Source organism: Erinaceus europaeus, chromosome 10, assembly GCF_950295315.1.
Source record: "Erinaceus europaeus chromosome 10, mEriEur2.1, whole genome shotgun sequence".
Classification (NCBI taxonomy): Eukaryota; Metazoa; Chordata; class Mammalia; order Eulipotyphla; family Erinaceidae; genus Erinaceus; species Erinaceus europaeus.
Window position 1 is genome coordinate 100017131 of NC_080171.1, and position 20231 is coordinate 100037361.

The 20231-nt window shown below is 46.2% G+C and overlaps 1 protein-coding gene across 1 annotated transcript in view; it reads right to left on the reverse strand.

Moving 5' to 3' along the window:
- Positions 1-20231, reverse strand: part of ENG (endoglin) — a 45378-nt gene that overhangs the window by 23751 nt on the left and 1396 nt on the right. Inside the window, exon 2 of the mRNA XM_016190704.2 lies at positions 4779-4930. Within this exon, the coding sequence (XP_016046190.1) occupies positions 4779-4930 (152 nt within the window). The remainder of the gene's footprint in view (positions 1-4778; positions 4931-20231) is intronic.

The window sequence follows — 20231 nt, forward strand, 5'->3', positions numbered from 1 at the left end:
CAGCAGCTGCCCCAGCGCTGGCCTGGCTAGCTGGGGTTTGTAGGAGGACGAAGCAGTGCTGTCGGCCTGACAGGAATCACTGAGACACAGGGTCGGTTTCCTGTCTCCATGGGTCAGGATGTGACCCAGAGCCCCTTCCTGGAATCCAGGCTCCACAGCCTGCCCTTTGGGGACCCGAAAAGCTAGAGCAGCCCAGCAGCCCCCTCATCTGTCTGCACACAAACACATATACACACAAACACACACACACTCTCTCCCCCCAGGTTCTTGGCTGCCACAGCTCATCTGCCTCCCACTCACAGGAAATCTGAACACTAAAGGCCACCCACCACACTGGGAAGACTGGAAAGCCATGTCTGTGTGCCAGGGTTTGAAGAAAGCAGCCATAGGTTGGAAGACATCGGGCTAGCTGCTGAGACAGCTCACGGCCAGCTCTGGTATCTTGCCTTGGGCTTTTGCTTATGCAGTGTCCCTGCTTGGCGTGCCCTTGAACCCTGTCTCCATCTAGCTAGACACTGGGAATCTTTTCCTCAAGGCCACTTTACTTGTCCTCCCAGGATGGATGCCATGCAAACACACACACACAATTTCATCATTCAGTCTCAGAGCCACAGATGCCCACATCTGCCTCCCTGGTCTGGGAGAGGTCCCAGGGTGGGAGACCAGTCTGCCTTCCCTCCACATCATCAGTGCCCAATGCAAGCTAGGCACAGAGCAGGAACCAGGTGAGAACGAGTTGAGGAGGGATGTCAGACTGTGGACCTCATTCTTGGAGACTGCTTGGGGGAGGAATGTGTCTTTTGTGAAAATCACATTGCAGTGGTGGGGTTTGGTGGGGTCACATCTCAGCCCTTGAGGAGGGACGGCCTCTCTGTTTGCCTGGATCTCAGGAGCCCTGTTGCAGCTACCTGGCAGTTATGACTCTTTGTTTTAGTTGTGAAGATGTGTTTATTTATTTTATGAAAGACAGAGATCTGAGCACCACTCTGGCATACAGAGTTCTAGGGATTGAACATGGGGCCTCATGTGTGTAAGGCATGCACTCTACCCACTGAACCACCTCCCCAGCCACCAGCTATGCATGGCCTTGGAGGTTCAAATTAGTTGGTCAATGTGATTGATAGGCCCTCTGAATTATTTTTGCTATGAATTTATTTTGCTGTTTTTATATTGAATCATATCCAGCAAAATACGAATACTTATAGTTGAGAAATGGAGCTTAAGAGAGGAGAGGAGACGTGATAAGAAGAATTAGCACTGGGAAGTCGGGTGGTAGTGCAGTGGGTTAAGCGCACATATTGCAAAGTGCAAGGACCAGTGTAAGGATGCCGGTTCGAGCCCCCAGCTCCCCACCTGCAGGGGAGTCGCTTCACAGGTGGTGAAGCAGATGTCTATCTTTCTCTCCCCCTCTCTGCCCTCCCCTTCTCTTTCCATTTCTCTCTGTCCTATCCAACAACAATGACACCAATAACAACAATAGTAACTACAACAATAAAACAACAAGGGTAACAAAAGGGAATAAGTAAATATTTAAAAAAAAAAAAGAATTAGCACTGCTATTGCTCCAGGCAGGCTCCAGGCTGCAGGCCTGTCTATACCTGGCACATATATACACAGAGACACAGACAGACAAATAAACACACACACACACGAGTTTTTTTGTTTTTTTTTTTTGTCATTGCCAGGGCTCACTGCTCCAAGTAGAATTTTTTTCAGATGGGAGACAGAGAGACCAAGGGATCAAGGAAGCTGGGATCCAACCTGGGCTATACTCACGACAACACTCTGCCATTTTATGTGGTGTTGGGGATTGACCCCTGGGCCTCATGCCACTGAGCCACCTCCCAACTCCTGCACCCAACTGCCTGCACCATCTCACTGGAATTTCATGGCCAGCCTGTGAGGTCAGTACTCTTATCTTGTCCACATTTCCCATGGGAACCAAGGTGAGGTGGTCACAGGTTGTTTAGCCCTGGTAGGGAACCCAGAAATCAACTCAAAGGCTGTCTGGCTGCAGAATCTATCTTCTTACCCCTGCATTAAGGCCATATAGCTGTGCAGTCATTTCATCAATTTAACAACCTACCTGGCATATTCTAGGTCCTGGGTTAGATTCTGATGCTCCACGATCTCTCAGTGAATCTTTGAGCCCAAGAAATGTGTGTCTATGGGGTAGGGTGAACGGGCCACCTTTCTAGTACCCATGAAATAAGTTCCTGTTAGCACTGAAGCTTGCTGCTTGGCTCATTGAATTATAAGTGTAATCCCATAGCAACTGCCTCCCCAGCCCCCATACACCCCTGTGTGCCCAAGTAAGCACCAATCATGTAACTCCTGGCTGGTTGTCCATAAATCTGTTTTCCACAGACCTGAGCCAATGGTGTGTGGGGGTGTCTTTCTCTGATGAGAGCAGGGAGGACCCCCTCCCCAGAGGACCCAGAGGAGATACAGAAACCTGAAGAGACAAAATGAACCAGCACAGGGACCAGGTGGTGGCACACCTGGTTGATTGCACATGTTACAGTGCACAAAGACCAGGGTTTGAGTCCCTGGTCCCCACCTGCAAGGGGAAAGCTTTGCAAGTGGTGAAGCAGGGCTGCAGGTGTCTCTCTGTGTCTCTCCCTTCCTATCACCCCCTTCTCTCTCAATTTCTGGCTGTCCCTATCCAATAAATGAAAAAATTTTTAAAAAGTCAAAATGAACCAGCACAAGGGAATCTGGTTTTCCATGTCTTTGTCAAATGTGGAAAATGGCAAGGGCTTGGAAAACACACAGAGTGTGTTGGGTGCTATCTGTCATTCATTCGGGGATTATCAAGGCACACAGTCCTCATGGCAGGCAAGGTGGTGGGGAGCAGCCCCCATATTGGTGGCCTGGGCATTGCCTTATCATCACACAAGTGCAGGGAAACTTAACAGTTTGGGGGCAGGTTGGCCACGGTTTACTCAGAGCAGAGACAGTTGAGTCACTCCGAGGACATAAAGTCACATCAGCCAGGTGCGACCACCAGCCCAGGCCGGCATCACAGGCCATTTGATGTAGATTCATCCTCAAGTGTGTTGTTTTCTTATTCAGACCTGCCTCACGCACTTTATTCATATATATGTAGAGAGGGAGAGGGAGAGGGAGAGGGAGAGGGAGAGGGAGAGAAAGAGGGAGAGAGGGAAGGAGACACCACCATTTCTTCCACTGCCATACCACCTCCCATGTGGTGCTAGGGCTCAGACCTAGATTGTGTGTGTGACAATGCAGGTCCCTATCTGGTAAGCTGTTTTTTTCTTTTTTCAACCCCAACAAAGCTTATTTTATTTTATTTTATTTTATTTTATTTACCTTCCACAAAGTGGGATAATAAAGCCTGCAGGTGGATCCCAGAAAGGCTTTGCACACATAAGGTGTTCAGCTCAGTTCCAGGCACTTAGTAGGCTGGTCCCAGTACCTTATATCTATAGTGCATGTTTAACAAACGTGCTATTATTATTAAGAGGAATTTAGACAAACTGATGGGGGTGCACAGAGGAGCTCTAGGTGGTGGGGGGTGGGGGTTCTGAGGCTGGAGTTGCTGGCTTTCAGCCTCTAAGAAACTGTGATGGGGATAACAGATGTGCTTTGTTTTGTTTTTGTTTTTGTTTTGCTACCAAGGTTATCGTGGGGGCTCAATTCCTGCAGGACTCCATTTCCAGTGGATGATTTTTCTTTTGATAGAAGTTGAGAGGCAGAGAGAGAGAGACAGAAAGAAGAGACAGACAGACAGAAAAAAAATAATAGAAGGAAAACTGCCCCATAGCTCTACCACTTGTGAAGCTTCCCCCCTGCAAGGGGTGGGGAGGACCAGGGTTGAACATGGGTCCTCACACGTGGTGATGTGTACCTCTACCAGGTTTGCCGCCACTTGGCCCTGGACAGATGTTTAATGTGAGCATTCCATGGAGGCAGAGTTAGGATCTACAGAGGGGTGGTCTGGGATATGGCACAGTGGATAAAGCATTGGACTCTCAAGCATGAGGTCCAGCAGCACATGTACCAGAATGAGGTCTGGCTCTCTCTCTCTCTCTCCTCCTATCTTTCTCATTAATAAATAAAATCTTTTTTTAAAAAAAGAATCCACAGAGGGAAGTATTTCTTTCTTCCTTCCTTTTTCTATCTACCCTTGTTTCCTTCTTTCTTTCTTTCTTTCTTTCTTTCTTTCTTTCTTTCTTTCATCATTGCTGGGGTTTCACTGGCCCAGGTCAACTTTCCAACTTTTTTCAACTTTTTTTAGATATAGACACAGAATTAGGATACACACACACACACACACAGAGAGAGAGAGAGAGAGAGAGAGGAGCAACACAACATTGAAGGTCCCTCCAATTCAACTTGGGGACATGACAGAGGCACACTAGCCAGATGAGCTATTTTGGTGGCCTGGGGAGTACTTTTTCCAAGTCAAAGCAGTTGAAAGTGGAGTCCCACCTCCTTAGAAGCAATGAGCCCCCCCCTCATCATGGGAGATATGTAAATAGAAGATCACCTGGTCACCACACATCTGGCCTTTCTTCACTCCATCACTGACCAAACCCTTACCACCTTGGTCCTATGGTGGTGACATCCAGAAAGTTAACCCAAAGCCTCCCTCCAAAAAAGCCACCCTTCTAGACCCTCATGACTCCCAAGTCACTGTCTCAGCAGAGTCCTGAGGGGGACAGACCCATTGCCTGGGAGACAACAGCAGGAAAGTGTCCCCTCATCTCTCTGTCCCCCCTAGGCCCCCACCTGACCCTGTCATGGGTGCTCACCTTCGGGAAATCCAGTATGAGGATTCGGGTTTCTAAGGTAGCATTGGCAATTTGAGCCACACAGCCCTCAGCAACTTGGCTCATGAAGTATGTCACCTTGCTCCCCAGCGAGTCCACAGGCTGGAGGTCACAAAGAGTTGTTTCTGCAAAACCTGTTAGGGAAGTGAAGCCAGAGAGAGGGCTCAGTTAGAATAAATGGGTGATCATTGTTCCCACTTTCTGAATGTCCACTGGGTGCCTGGTACTGGCTCAGGCCTTCATTCCATCTTCCACAGCCATCCTGAATGGTGGGTCAAATTGTCTCCATTTCACAGATAAGGAAACCAAGGTCAGAGAGGAAATGTGTCTTGCCAGAGCTCATGATGACTATCAGGTACAGGGCTGACAAATAAATATAGAATAGTCAAATCTGAGTAAGTAAGTAGATAAAAACATGTTTTGTTTTGGCTCTCTCTCTCTTTTCGTGGAACTGAGGCCCTGAGTATATGCGATTTCATCACTCCAAGACACTTTTTAAAATTCTTTTTAAAATATTTATTTATTTTCCCTTTTGTTGCCCTTGTTGTTTTTTATTGTTGTTGTTATTGATGTTGTCATTGTTAGATAGGACAGAGAGAAATGGAGAGAGGAGAGGAAGACAGAGAGGGGGAGAGAAAGACAGACACATGAAGACCTGTTTCACCACCTGTGAAGCGACCCCCTTGCAGGTGGGGAGCCAGGGGCTCGAACCAGGATCCTTATGCTGGCCCTTGCGCTTTGAGCCACTTGTGCTTAACTTGCTGCGCTACCACCTGACTCCCACTTTTTAAAAATTTTTATATAGAGAGTAAAGGAAGGAGACACCACCACTTCTTCCAGTGTCATACCACCTCCCTTGTGGTGCTAGGGTTCAAACCTGGGTTATATCTGTGTGACAATGCAGGTCCCTATCTGGTAAGCTATTTTTTCCAGCCCCAACAAAAGCTTGTTTCATTTTATTTTATTCTATTCTATTTTATTTTATTTACCAGACCACTGCTCAACCCTGGCTTATGTCAGTGCTGGAAATTGAACTAGAGATCTCAAAGCCTCAGACATCATTTTTGCATAACATTATGCCAACTCCACCCTACCCCACCCCACTCCACCTCCTTTTTTATATTAGTGCTAGGGACTATTCAAGGCCTCTTACATGCTTTCTAGCAGTGAACCACCTCCCTGCCTCAAGCTTTTTTTAAAATGTATTTACTTCCTTTTGTTGTTCTTGTTGTTCTACTGTTGTAGTTATAATTGTTGTTATTGATGTCATTGTCGTTGGATAGGACAGAGAGAAATGGAGACAGGAGGGGAAGACAGAGAGAGGGAGAGAAAGATAGATACCTGCAGACCTACTTCATCACCTGTGAAGCGATCCCCGCTGCAGGTGGGGAGCTGGGGGCTCGAACTGGGATCCTTATGCTGGTCCTTGAGTTTTGCGCCACCTGAGCTTAACCCAATGTGCTACTACCCGACTTCCAAGCTTTTTTTTTTTTTATAGTTTATTAACATCTGATTATTTTTGTTTACTTCTCTAATTTTGTTATATTGATTTGTATTATAGTTGTTCTAGTATTAATTCTTTTTTATCTATTTATTTATTTATTTTCACTTTTGTTGCCCTTTTTATTGTTGTTGTAGTTATTGTTGTTGTTATTAATGTCATCATTGTTAGAACAGAGAGAAATGGAGAGAGGAGGGGAAGACAGAGAGGGGGAGAGAAAGATAGACACCTGCAGACCTGCTTCACCGCCTGTGAAGTGACTCCCTTGCAGGTGAGGAGCCGGGCTCGAACTGGGATCTTTAGGCTGGTCCTTGCACTTTGCGCCACCTGCGATTAACCCCTCTGCACTACCGCCCAACTCCCGCTTTTTTTTTTTAAAATGTTTTTATGAGGAGGTGAAGGGAGACACCCCAGAGCAACACGCCTCATTCACGGAGTTCCACCTGTCTCTATCTGGTGCTTTAAACAATGGCTGTTTTAAATATATAAACACATCCCAAAGATTGGGTGGTACTTACTTATACTAATTCTTTTTTAAAAATATTTATTTATTTCCTTTTTGTTGCCCTTGTTTTTATTGTTGTAGTTATTATTGCTGTTGATGTCGTCGTTGTTGGATAGGACAGAAGAAATGGAGAGGGGAGGGGAAGACAGACACCTGCAGACCTACTTCACCGCCTGTGAAGCGACTCCCCTGCAGGTGGGGAGGCAGAGGCTCAAACCGGGATCCTTATGCCAGTCCTTGCTTTTTGTGCCACGTGTGCTTAACCCGCTGCGCTACCGCCCGACTCCCCTTATACTAATTCTTTTTCTTTAACTTTTTTGTCTCTTTTCTTTCTTTATTTTGAATAGGGATGGGTAGAAATTGAGAGGGAGGGAGTACAGCGGGTTAAGCGCATGTGGCGCAAAGTGCAAGTACCGGCATAAGAATCCCGGTTCAAGCCCCAGCTCCCCACCAGCAGGGGAGTCGCTTCACAGGCGGTGAAGCAGGTCTGCAGGTGTCTGTCTTGCTCTCCCCCTCTCTGTCTTCCCCTCCTCTCTCCATTTCTCTCTGTCCCATCTAACAATGATGACATCATCAACAACAACAATAATAACTACAACAATAAAACAAGGGCAACAAAAGGGAAAATAAATAACTAAACAAAATTGAGAGGGAAGTTAGAGAGAGAGAGATAGAAAGGGAGAGAGAGAGATCAAGAGACAGACATATGCAGCACTACTTCACTGTGAAGTTTTCACCCTGTAGATGGGAGCTGGAGGCTTCATCTGGGATCCTTACACACTGTGATATGTGCACTCAACTTGATGTGCCACTGCCCACTGCCCAGTCCCAGAAGTTTTTGTTTGTTTGCTTTGTTTTTTAAGATTTATTTATTGATTAATGATAGAAAACCAGAGCACCACTCAGGCACATGCAATATTGGATCTTGAATGTAAGACTCAATGCTTATAAGTCCAATGCTCTAGTTACTTCCCAGATCCTTCCATATAGGTTGTTATCATTGATAGAAAACCCAAACCTAATCTGGCATTCTATATATTTTTTAATTTTTCATTTATTTTTGCTACCTACTAATTAGAGAGAGATAGAGATAGATAGAAAGAGAGAGAGATAGGGCCCAAACCATCAGAGTAGTTCATTCCAAAGAGAAGCCAAGAACTAAGACCAGAAGAAAAATCTTCTCCTGTGCCTCAAGGAGAAATGGTAGAGATTACACCATCTCTACCAAAGCAGAGATGGTATGATCTCCTGGCCCCATAGCATGTTGAAAAGGCAGGTCAGGCTTTGAGGGGGATTGACAGAGAGCCCTCAGAGCCTGCCACTGGGCTGTCCGGAAAAGCAGGTCCTGAGGGAAGGGAATGGAATTTCACCCTGACCCAACAGAGGAAGAAGAGGAAATGAGGCCCCTACACCTCGTCCTAAGGAATGTGTTGGGGAAGGGGTGGAAGGGGGGGAGCACTCCGGAGAAGGGAAGGAAGACAGAGAAGGGGAGACTGTTTGGAAGTTTGTGTCTCCATCTTGTCGCCCGCTCACTTCCTGTTTTCTTGGAGATCAAAGATGGGCGAGGAGGGACTGGCCGCACGTCCAGCCGACGCCAGTCCAGTGAAGCCAGTCAGAGGCTTCTTCCTAGCCTTAAGCTATCAAGCCCTCTCTGCCTCCTCTAGGCCTCTTGCCTTTGGCCAACAAGGCTCCCCGAGGTCACAGAAGGACACAGGAGCCACAGCCACATCAGCCACCGGCCACCTCTTAGGACACATCAGCACAGGACATTGTTGGAGCACTGGCCTTAGAAGAACTGGCCCTATCCTTGGTGCCAAGGACTCCAGAAGGCCTGGATATATGGCATTTTTGTTTCAAACAAGGTCCCTGGAGGGAAGCTGACCTAGGTTTGAATGTCAGTTCTGATATGAGCTATGTGGCTTTGGGGAGCATTTCACCATTTGGGCTTCATTTTCCTCTATCTTTAAAAATAACAACCAATTGGGTAGGGAGATAGGATAATGGTTATGCAGAAAAACTTTCATGCCTGAGGCTCCGAGGTCCCAGGTTCAATCTCCAGCACCAACATAAGCCAGAGCTGAGCAGGGCTCTGGGATCTGTCTCTCTCCCTCTTCTTCTCCCTCTCCCTCTCTCTCTCCATATAAATCACTCGTTGAAATAAAAAAATAAAAAGGGGGCCAGGTGGTGTTGCACCCAATAGAGTGTACATGTTATAATACACAAGGAACTGGGTTCAAGTCCCCAGGCCCCATCTACGGGAGAGATCTTTACAAGCAGTGAAGCTGTACTGCAGGTATTTCTTTCTCTCTATCTGTCTATTGCCTCTTTCTCTCTGTCTTATGTAGTAAAATAAATAAATAATAAAAACAAATGTAAAGCTAAACTAACAGGAGGAAAAACAGCACATAAAAACACTTATTTACTTCATATGAAGTACAGTTTCACATGAGTGGGAGAAAAAGGGAAGTCAGAGCACCACTGTGTAACTAACAGCTTTGGAAATCAAACCGGGGGCCCTCAGGCATGGGAGTAGTAGAGTCCTATGCTCTACCACCTGAGCTATTTCCCTGACCTGTTATTATTATTATTACTATTACTATTCTTATTGGTAGTAGTAGTTATTTATTGTCATTGCTGGTGCTTCCCCACTGTGGGCTGACTTTTTCAGACAGAGAGAAGACAAGGGCTGGGGAGACATTATAATGACTATGTAAAAGACTCTCATGCCTGAGGCTCCAAGGTCCTAGGTTCAATCCCCAGCCTCACCATAAGCCAGAGCTGCTCAGTTCTCTGGTGCCTCCTTCCCTCTCTCTCTTCTCTTTGCTTCTCTTTGTATCTCTGTCATTCAAGTAAGATAAATAAAGCATTAAAAGAGAGAGTGAGGGAGTCGGTCTGCAGTGCAGTGGGTTAAGCACAGGTGGCGCAAAGCACAAGGACTGGTGTAAGGATCCTGGTTCGAGCCCTGGCCCCCACCTGCAGAGGAGTCACTTCACAAGTGGTGAAGCAGGTCTGCAGGTGTCTATCTTTCTCTTCCCCTCTCTGTCTTCCCCTCCTCTCTCCATTTCTCTCTGTCCTATCCAACAACAATGACAACAATAATAACTACAACAATAAAACAACAAGGGCAACAAAAGGAAATAAGTAAGTAAAATAAATATTAAAAAATAAAATAAACATTTCAAAGAGAGAGAAAGAGACCACAGCACCAACGTTTCCTCTTTGCAGAGTGAGCCAATCTCAAACTTGTGTCACTTGCACTATGCAGGTGAGTTACTTTGCTGCCCTATAATTATTTATTCTATTTTTAATTATTATTAACTTTGTTTTTTTTTTCCTTTCTCTCTTTTTTAATTTGGTAGGACAGACTGAAGTTGAGATGGGAGGGGAAAATATATCCAGAGACGGATAGCACTGTTTCACCACCTAGGAAGCCTCCCCCTTGCAGGTGGTGACCAGGAGCTAGAACCTTGGTCCTTGCACATTGTAATGTGAGTGCTAACTGGGTGTGCTACCCTGAGCCCCCTAGATTTGTTTTATTTATGTTTCTATTCATTTGTTATTTTAAAGATAAAGATACATAAAGAGAGACCAGAGTACTGCTCAGTTCTGGCTTATGGTGGTGCTGGGTGTTGAATCTGGGACCACAGAGCCTCAGGCATGCAAGTCTTTTGCATAACCATTATGCTGTCTCCTCAGATTGATTTGTTTTATTTATTGAATATGGGAGAGAGAGGGGAGGGAGGGAGGGAGAGAGAGAGAGACTCATATGCAACAAAGAAGAAATGCCACACTGGTACAGGTGGCACTGGGGATCAAACCAGGAACCTCAGGAGTACAGGTGCAACGCTTTATTGGTTGAATTATTCCCACAACGGTTCATCACAACTATCGGGATCACTGCTATCTTAGGGCAGCTCCCCATCAACAGACCCGAGGGCCAGTACATCTGCTGGCTGACCCACTCTACCAAGCCCCTCAAACCCTCCCAGACTTTCCTTTTCTACGGGAGAGGTGGATGTGCCTGTCTAGCCATAACCGGCTGCCCACTCTGGGCCTGGGACCCCCACTCCCCACATGGCCCAGGGTCCTGTCTGCATATTAGCGCTGCACCTTCCTCCTTGGACTTTCCCTGTCCCCTCCCCAGACTTCCAGGAACCCCAGTGCCTCCCTGCTTACCAGGGCTGCCCGGGCCACCTCCCCCATGCCGTCAGCATAGCGGGAGAGGCCACAGGCTTGGCCATTATGTAATGATCAGATAACGGGCCGGGCTGGGAGATCAGATAAGAGGTCCATTTATTTTGGGGCCTTTTCGGATCCTGGCCGCCCCCACCCCGCAGAGAGAATGGGGAGACAGGCGGGAGTGTGACGCCCCCGCCTGTCTCCCGGAGCCGGAGGCGGGCCCAGACAGAGCTGAAAACAATCCCCTGGCACCAAGGGAAACACCAGAGCCTCCCGGGACTCAGGCCGGAGTAGGCGCCACTGGGGCCTGGGTGAGCGACCCCGCAGCTGCCTCTCCACCCTGTAAGCACAGGGTCACCATCAGGGCTTCACAAATCGCCACCCCTAGTACCTCCGGGGCCACAGAGGAGAACGTTAAGAGAAGCAACTTAAGAGTCAAAGACAGGGGCCAGATCTCAGCACAGTCTCTTAAAACGCTGGTAAATTCCTGCCAATGTTCATGTTCAGCGGAGAAGCAATTACAGATGCCAGACCTTCCACCTTGTGCACCCCATAAAGAATTATGGTCTAGGGTGGGGGTGACAGCATCATGGTTATGCAAACAGACTCTCATGCCTGAGGCTCCGAAGTCCCAGGTTCAATCCCCCGCACCACCATAAGCCAGAGCTGAGCAGTGCTCTGGCGTTTCTCTGTGTGTGTCTCTCTCTGCATCTCTCTCAAAAAAAAAAAAAATTAATTAATAAAAAAATTAAAAAAAAAAAGAATTATGGTCTATACTCTTAGAGGGATAAAGAATAGGGAAGCTTCCAATGGAAGGAATACGAACTCTGGTGGTAGGGACTCTGCGGAACTGTACCCCTGTTATCATACCATCTTCTTAATCATTATTAAATCACTAAGAAAAATTATATGTATAAAAAACGTTGGTTCCTAATGGTTATGCAAAAGACCTTCATGTCTGAGGCTCTGGGGTCCCATATTCAAGTCATAAGCCAGAGCTGAATAGTGCTCTGGTTAAAACAAAATAATAACAATATTAACCTTTTGGTCACAGTGTAGAAAAAATTAATTTCTCTGAGCCTCAGTTTCCCCTTCTGCAAACGAGCAAGAATTCCAGCATGCTTACTGTGTCTGGTACTACGTTGAGACTTTAGGTGAGTTCATTTGTTTCCCTTGGCAGCTCTACCATGTGGGTAATGTCATTATACCCATTTCACACACAGGCAAACTGAAGACTGGGGAGGTGTGAGCATTTGCCAGAGGGTACCCAACAACTAAGTGGCATGGCCTGGACTTGAACCCACACTCGGCTTCAGCATCCAGCATCCCTGGAGTGGACTGTCCGTTTGATATGGTGGCCTGTGTAACATGGATGCCCATAATATTTGAGGACACAGTAGCTGTGATTATTTCAGTCTGCCTGGCCCAAACCACTTCATAGGGGCCTCCTTGTCGACAGTCATTCATATGCTTTCACCTCCACCCCCTCAGATTCTTCTTGCTCATGTTGCAGCTCATTTATGTCCTGGTAGACATCCCACAACTCAACACAACCTCTGTCCAGGCCACTGGGGAATCCTCGGCACTCCCTTGCTCTGTGATTCCTGCTGTCTGCAACATCAGGTCCACACTCTACAGCCTAAGACAGTTAAAGCTACAAGAGTCTAGGGTCCAGGCAGTAGTGCACCCGGTTTAGCACACATGTTACCATGCACAAAGACCCTGGTTCCCACCAACAGATGGGAAGTTTCACAAAGCGTGAAGAAGGTCTACAGGTATCTCACTCTCTCTCCCTCTTTATCTCCCCTTCCCTTCTCAATTTCTCTCTGTCTCATCAAGTTAACTAGATAAAATTAGGGGCCAGACAGTGGTACACCCAGCTGAGCTCACACATTACCATGCATAAGGACCTAGGTTCAAGCCTCTGACCCCCACCTACAGGGGGGAATCTTCATGAGCGCTGGAATAGGGCTGCTGTTGTTTCTCTTTGTCTTTCCCTCTCTGTTTTTCCATCCTCTCTCAATTTCTCTTGGTTCTGTTTAATAAAAAAGAAAGAAAAATAGAGGAAGAAAGGAGAGGAAAATAGTTGCTGGGGGCCATGGATTCATTGTGCAGGCACCAAGCCCCAGAGATAACCCTGGTGCCAAAATAACAATAATAATAGTTCCACAAAGATGTGTGTACCAAAGGTTCAGATCATGCTTCTACCATCTCCAGCCTCCATTTTTATTGCTGTTGTCATTTTAAAATAAATATTATTTATTTATTTATTTATTCCCTTTTGTTGCCCTTGTTGTTTTATTGTTGTAGTTATTATTGTTGTTGTTATTGATGTCAGCATTGTTGGATAGGACAGAGAGAAATGGAGAGAGGAGGGGAAGACAGAGAGGGGAGAGAAAGACACCTGCAGACCTGCTTCACCGCCTGTGAAGCGACTCCCCTGCAGGTGGGGAGCCGGGGGCTCGAACCGTTATCCTTACGCAGGTCCTTGCACTTTGTGCCACCTGTGCTTAACCCGCTGCACTGCTGTCTGACTCCCTGTTGTCATTTTTTAACCAGAGTACTGCTCATCTCTGAATAATGGTGGTGCTGGGGATTGAACCTGAGACCTCAGAGCCTCAGGCATGAAAGGCATGAAAATCTTTTGTGGGATCTTTATGCTATTTCTTTCCTTGGCTTCCAATTTCCTTCTCACTTATACTGTCATTATTTCTAAAATGAAATGATGCTCTTAATCTCTTCCTCAATGAGCTGCTAGGAGTGACACCAAAATGAGACTTGCATGGTGCCGTGCTTGCTCCTGGTAGCATGGATTGCCCAGGAACTGGCAACCTTTACCATATTTGCTTATAGTTAGTGGGGAGACTGGAGCTTTTCCTCCCTGCTACTGACATATTCTACCCTAGAACAATGGCCAGCTGGCAAACTCCTACTCATCCTTCAAAACCTTACTGCAAAAATCTTTTCCTCAGACCTATCTCATCCTCTCATGAAGCACCAATGCCTAGATGTCCTCCTAGAGCTACACAGGCCCAGATGTGCTATGTCCAGCTGACTGTGTGTCTGCACCCCATCCCACCCCACCCCACCCCCACCCCACCTCCACCCCCAGCAGGCAGGGAGCTTTTTCTGAACAGGCAAAATCTAGACCACCCTGTATGTTGACTATCTAAATCAGGATGTAGAGCAGGCATGAGTCTAGCTCAGTGGTATGGTTCATCAGATAGTTCTCTGATTTGCTGTGTGACCTGTATCAAGTCCCTCCACCATCCTAGGCCTCAGTTTCCCAATAGACCCTAGGTAGGAAGGGGAATGAGATATGAATGAGACACACTCTAATTTGCATTGTGGGGTATGAGATTCTAGCAGGAAAACCAAGAAGAGAGGGCAGGGCATTGATAGGGTTCCTGAGGGCAAAAGCAGGGTTCCAGGACTGCATCATGGGTAGGAAGGCCACTCTAGGCGCAGGAAAGGGATAGACTGTCCAGGACAAGACAATTTGGCAACAAGGAAGTCTCCCCCCTCATTCCTGGTGGTGGCCGGTTCCAGGGCTCAAGGCCTGGCTTTTCACTTTGGGGTGGGCTGTGTCCTCTGCAAATTCCTTCATTGCCCAAGCTCCCAGTCTCCTCAACTACGAAATGGAGTGTGAGGGTTTTCCTCCTGGGCATTTTGTGAAGGTTGTGTCTGATGGCTCACACCATAGGCCCAGGGCAGTGCCTGGTATACACTGCATGGATGTCAGAGTTCACCTGTACAGTTGCCTCGGAGATGTCTGTCTGCCCAGGGCACTGAAGTCAGCGCAGTCCAAGATGAGGGTCTTCATTAGCCTTTCAGGCTGTTGGTCAGAACTTGGGTTGGAGCTGAGAGGTGAGGGTTAGAGGTGAGGGTCCCAGAGCTGAGGTTTTGAACTGTCCAACTCTCCACACTTGGGTCACCAGTGGTACAAGCAACAGACAGGCTTTGGGGTCGGGAGGTGCCTCATGTGGCATAATGCACATTACTGCTTGAGGGCCTGGGTTTTGTTCAGTGCTGGCACCATGAGTCCACTAGTGCTCCTGGAGGCCATTTTTCCATTTTTTTGATTGGATAGGACAGAGAGAAATTGAGAGAGGAGAAGGGAGAGAGGAGATAGAGAGCAAGAGAGAAAGATAGACACTTACAAACCTGCTTCACTGCTCATGAAGCGTCCTCACTGCAGGTGAGGAGCTGGAGGCTTGAACTCAAATCCTTGCATGGTCCTTGTGCTTGATACTATGTGCGCTTAGCTGGGTGCACCACCACCTGGCCTTCATCATCCACATTCTTTAATATATATATATATATATATATATATATATATATATATATATATATATATATTTTTTTTTTTTTTTTTTTTGCCTCCAGGGTTATCACTGGGGCTCGGTGCCTGCACCATGAATCCACTGCTCCTAGAGGCCATTTTTTCCCTTTTGTTGCTCTTGTTGTTTTATCATTGTTGTTGTGATTGCTATTGTTGTCATTGTTGTTGGATAGCACAGAAAGAAACTGAGAGAAGAAGGGAAGACAGAGAGGGGAGAGAAATATAGACATCTGTAGACCTGCTTCCCCGCTTGTGAAGAGACCCCCCCTGCAGGTGGGGAGCCGGAGGCTTGAACTGGGATCTTTAAGCCAGTCTTTGTGCTGTGCGCCATGTGCACTTAACCCACTGCGCTACCTCCCGACCCCCTTTTTACTATACATTTATTAATTTGTTATGGACAACAGTGAATGAACCCAGCTTCTTATACATGCATGATACTACTGAGTAGCCTCTTTGACCCAATTTTCTAGTCTTATTTTCTAGAGAAAGGGAGCAGAAGAAGGCGAAAGAGGGGGGTGGTGGGAGAGGGAGACTCTAACCACAGCAGTATTCCACCATCCATGGTACTCCCGTGTGGTGCTAGAGCTAGAATGCATTTGTACTACAATTACAAAACATGCATTCCACTACAGGAGTTGTCTTCTAGTTAATCACGCACACTCTTTAATTCCATCTGCCCCCCCACCCACCTCCAGACACTATCCAGATGATATAACTCCAAAATACAGGAAAAGATACATGGGCCAAAAATGTGCTCTAAATTGGTATTTATATCTATAATGGGAAACCACCTAAAAGTTTAACAGTGAGGTACTCATTAAGTAAACAATAGCAGGTGGACTGTATTCAAGAACTGTGGTGGGACAGTCATGGAATGGAGTCCACCTGACAGCATAGAAACCTTCAGGACTGTGACCAGAAGGCATTGGACTTTCAAGCATCAGTTCCTGAGTTTAGTCCCTGGCATTGCATGTGCCAGAGCGATGGGCTTGTTCTCTCTGTCTCCCTGATAACATAATAACTAATAACATACATCTTTTTAAAAAATATATTCATTTTATTTATTTATTCCCTTTTGTTGCCCTTGTTGTTTTTATTGTTGTAGTTATTATTGTTGTTGTCGTTGTTGGATAGGACAGAGAGGAATGGAGAGAGGAGGGGAAGACAGAGAGGGGGAGAGAAAGATAGACACCTGCAGACCTGCTTCACCGCCTGTGAAGCGACTCCCCTGCAGGTGGGAAGCCGGGGTTTGAACCGGGATCCTTATGCTGGTCCTTGTGCTTTGCGCCACCTGCGCATAACCCGCTGTGCTACAGCCCGACTCCCCATACATCTTTTTTTTTTTTAAAAGAAAATTTTGAGACACAAAAGGAATACACAAAATTCCCAAATGTTGGCCCACCTGCATTAAAATTGTATCTAAAAGCTAGACCAAAAATCTGTGAGTAATGGAAGGGTTCTGGAGGTGATTTCCCCCTTATGCCTATTTTCTGTGAGGAGCAGACTGAACTGAATGCACGGTTAAATTGCTTTTGAGGAGACAGCTCAGTGCAGAACACCTGCATGAAGTTCTGGACTTGGTCTCTTACACCACATAAATAAACAAACAAATAAACAAACTAAACTCTATCATTCTGTTTTCCATTTGCTCTTTTAAAAAATTTGTTTTCAAGTCTGTGAGATAGCTCACCTGGATAGTGAGTGCACTGTTACCATACACGACCCAGGTCGTGCCCAGCCCCCATGGCTCTGAGAGTTTTTATGCAGCAGTGTCCTTCCGTCTCCCTGTCTCTTTCCCATTCTGTCTGAAAAAGTGATGAAGCCCCAATGACAACAACCACAAAGTAACATAATAATAATTTTTTAAAAAAGTGTATCTCAGAGAGTGAAAGTCCCTCCAAAAGAGAAAACCCATGCTGGAGAACAGTGACACTGGGTGCAAATCCTTCCTTTTTTCTTTTTTCTTATTCTTTTTAAAGTTATATACACATACACATACATATATGGTTGGGTATTCTTTGTTTTCATTTATTTTACCAGAGCACTGCTCAACTCTGGCTTATGGTGGTGCTAGGGATTGAACCTGAGACCTCAGAGCCTTGGGTATGAGTCTTTTGCATAGCCATTTGCATTTGCATGCTATCTCCCCAGCCCATGTCCTGAATTTTCTATACATGTTGTGGGTTACTACTCTGATCTTGCAGAAACAGAATCACCTTTGTTGGAGGGGCATCTAGTAGTGTCTCACTCGTTGCTGGGGTAGAAATGCAGACCCACTTTGTTTTCTGGTAACTGCTCCATGCCATCCCACCTAGTAATAACCCACTTAGTGGGATCCAGACTTATGGATACTTGGGTGGGTAAGTGTGCCAAGTTGCTGGGCTTTTGTTACAAGGTACATACATCTTTCTTTACACAGTAGGGAGAGGAACTTACAGGCCTAACTTCTGGCAGCTGAATGATGGGGCAAGTCACAGCCAAGTCAGAGCTTTTCAGATTCTACCACATTGAGCTTCCATAAGTCTGGACTGACTTTGGAGTTTCTCTTGGAATCCACTTTTACCTCCTCGGGTATGTAGGAGGGTGCCTGGGTCCTTCCTACCTCCTCCTCTGGCATGGAGTTTGAGGTCTGAGGTCTAGGTTTCATGCCTGGGACCAGACCTCCATCTTCCCTTCTTGGGCCTCAGTTACCTAGTAAGTGAGCTGGGCTGGGTGATTTGGAATGTCTTTGAGTCCAATGATCTGATGTGCCTGGACATGCTCATAATTTCTCAAATGAGCACGGGGTGGGTGAATATAACATAATGGTTATGCAAAGAGACTCTCTTGCCTGAGGTCTCAGGTTTAATCCCCCATATCACCATAAACCAGAGCTGAGCAGAGCACATTGATAAAACTTCAGAAGTTTTTCTGGCTGTTTAACAGTTTTGTCAGCTTTATTTATTTGTTTTGTTTTTTGCCACTAAGCTTATTACTGGGGCTTAGTATCTGCACAGTTCTACCATTTCAGGTGGCCATTTATTCTTTTTCTTTCTTCTGGGTAGAGGATGAGACAGAGAGAGACAGAGTGGAAGAGAGAGAGAGAGAGAAAGAGAGACAGAGAGAAAGATAGATGCCTGCAGCACTGTTCTACCACCTGTGAAGCTTTCCTCTGCAGGTGGGGACTGGGGCTTGAACCCAGGTCCTCATGCATGTGTGCCACCACCCAAGCCCGGACATAATCCTTATTAAAAATTATTATTTTAAATAATTTATTTTTAAAAATTATTAAAAATTTAAAAACTTTAAAAAAATTTTTATTAAAAATTAAATTTTAGGGGGGCTGAGTGGTAGCATAACAGGTTAAACACACATGGCACAAAGCACAAGGACCAATTTGAGCCCCCGGCTCCCCACCTACAGAGGGGTGGCTTCACAAGCGGTGAAGCGGGTCTATAGGTGTCATTCTCTCCCCCTCTGTGTCTTTCCTCCTCTCTCTCAATTACTCACTGTCCTATCCAACAACAGCACCAACAGCAATAATAATAACAACAACAGCAAGGGCAACATAAATGGGGGAAAAATGGCCTCCAGGAGCAGTGGATTCGAGTAGGCACCAAGTCCCAGAAGTAATCCTGGAGGCAAAAAAAAAAAAAAAACAACTAAATTTTAGAGCTGGAGAGATAACTAACTGGGTAAGGTTCATGCGTTGCCATGCTCTCAGCCCCAGTTTAAGTCCTGATGCCATACAGGAGATGTGGCAGCAGAGGAAGCTTCAGTGCTATACTATCTCCTTTTCTCTGTCTCTATCTGAATAAAGAAATGACCTGGAGCAGTGAAGTTACAAACATGCAAGTTCTCAGGCTCACAAAAAATAAATTATCCAAAATTAAATGTTATGTGGCTCAGGAAGTAGTACAGTGGCTAGAATACTGGACTCTCGGGTATGAGGTCTTGAGCTTGATCCCTGCATTGTGTGTTAGAGTGATGCCTTGGCTCTTTCGTAAATAAACAAATGTTAAATGTTATAAGCTTGAAATTTAAAAATTATTATTGTCTGTGTTTTTAATCACCACCAAGGTTATTATTGAGGCTCTGTACCTGCAGGATGAATCCACCACTCCTAGAGGCCATTCCCAGCAGCCATTCCCCCACCCCCCATTTTTTCTTTAATTCTTCTTCTTTCTAACTTGATAGGACAAAGAGAAATTGAGAGTGTAAGGGGAGATAGAGAGGGAGAGAGACAGAAATATCTGTAGGCCTGCTTCATCACTCATAATGCAGAGTGGGGGATAGGGAGCTTGAACCCAGGTCCTTACACATGGTAACGTCTGTGCTCACTGCCTCACTCTGTAAATTACATATTTTCAAAGGTAATGAACAGTGAACTCAGGACTCCCTAATTAAGGTTTTCTATTTTATGATTATCTAGACTCTGCATCTATCTGTGTGGTGGGAATACAAGTAAGGGTGTGCCCCCAAGCCCGACTCTGGGTTTGACGAGGTCACACCATGGAAACGGACAAAGGCTTCCCCACCCTTGCTGTTGACTAGTTATCAACACACCACTGCCTTCCATCCTAAAAAGCCAGACTCCAACTGTCTCTGGGACCTTTCTGTGAAGAGAATACCATCCAACAAGAAACTGGAGGGAGGTGGGAGAAAGGCACAGCAGTCTGGGAGGCCCATGGTCAAGCTCAAGCAGGGCCTCTTAGGAGTCAGTGAGCTTGGTGGGCCCGAGCCTCCACTTGCCCAGCTGTAGAATAGGCTGACATGCCAGCCTTCTGGTTAGTGTGAACTGTATCAGGAGGAGTTGCTGGACCCCGTGGGGTTGGGATATTCTGGGGGAGCCACAGGCCTAAGGTCAGTTTCCTGATGGGTCACCAGTTGCCTGAGACTCGGGTTCCTGTCTGTGGAGAAGGCAGTGAT